General features: G+C 55.9%; 1 protein-coding gene across 1 annotated transcript; it reads left to right on the forward strand.

The window, feature by feature from the left end:
* The first annotated feature begins 203 nt into the window (after positions 1-203).
* Positions 204-1,241, forward strand: LOC116380177 (P2Y purinoceptor 14-like). Its single transcript, XM_031842126.1, has one exon. It carries the CDS (start codon positions 204-206, stop codon positions 1,239-1,241), a length of 1,038 nt encoding a protein of 345 aa, XP_031697986.1.
* Positions 1,242-1,245: the final 4 nt, after the last annotated feature.

Raw genomic sequence — 1,245 nt, forward strand, 5'->3', positions numbered from 1 at the left:
TAAAAAAAAAAATAAAAATAAAAATAAAAAAAAATAATATATATATATATAAATATTTAAGTGTGAATTCAGTTAGAAACTCTTTGAAATGTCAAATCTTAAAACCACAAAGTGTCTGCAGGTGTTATTGATTTATGATTACATATGATCATATATATGATATTCGTAATGTTCATAGCTGTGTTGTTTGTGTGTCTGCAGTGATGGATCACCTTAACTCCTCCCTCCTCCCCACCAACCAATCACACTTCAGAAGCACCTTTACCCAGCAGGTGCTGCCTTCGCTCTACCTGCTGATCTTCGTGGTGGGCTTGGCGCTGAACAGCGTGGCCGCCTGGATCTTCTTCCGGGTGCCCAGCGACTCGGGTCTGGTGGTCTACCTGAAGAACATGGTGGTGGCCGACCTCCTCATGCTGGCCTCCTTCCCCTTCAGGCCAGCGGCTCAGCTGGGCCTCGGCGGCTGGCGCCTCCACGTAGTGATCTGCCGCTACACCTCGGTGCTCTTCTACTCCTCCATGTACGTGGGGATCCTGTTCATGGGGCTCATCAGCCTGGAGAGGTACGTGAGGATCATGAGGACCTCCACCTCCTCCTCCTCCTGCAGGTCTAGGTTGGGCGGGGTGTCCCCGCTGCACCTCCTGCAGAGTGTCAGCTTCGCCCGTGTCCTGGCACTCCTCACCTGGAGCCTCCTCCTCTTCTGCATGCTGCCCAACGTGATTCTGACCAGCCAGCTGGCGGACGAGCAGAACAGTCGGCACTGCATTCAGCTGAAGACGCCGCTGGGCGTGTGGTGGCACCGGGTGTCCACGTACTTCAGCGTGGGTCTGTTCTGGGTCACCCTGCTGGTCCTGGCCTACTGCTACACCGCCATCGCGTGCCGGGTCTACCGGTCCTACCGCCGCGTGCGCCGCCCCGACAACAGCAGCGACGTCTGCAGGAAGTCCAACCGCAGCATCTTCAGCCTGCTGGCGGTGTTCTTCGTGTGCTTCGTGCCGTACCACATGTGCCGCGTGCCGTACAATCTGAGCCAGGGGCCGGAGTCAGGTTTTAGTTGGGAGACCCGGTTCTTGTTGCTCCAGCTGAAGGAGGGGACCCTGTTCCTGTCGGCGCTCAACGTCTGCTTCGACCCGGTCATCTACTTCCTCATGTGCCGCACCTTCAGGGAGTCGCTGCTCCGGAAACTGTCAGGGAGAGAGCGGAGGAGGTCCATGACCTCGGCCCAGAGTCTGAGCCACATCTAGGAGG

This window comes from Anarrhichthys ocellatus, unplaced genomic scaffold (assembly GCF_004355925.1).
Source record: "Anarrhichthys ocellatus isolate YVR2014 unplaced genomic scaffold, GSC_Weel_1.0 scaffold6319, whole genome shotgun sequence".
Lineage (NCBI taxonomy): Eukaryota > Metazoa > Chordata > Actinopteri > Perciformes > Anarhichadidae > Anarrhichthys > Anarrhichthys ocellatus.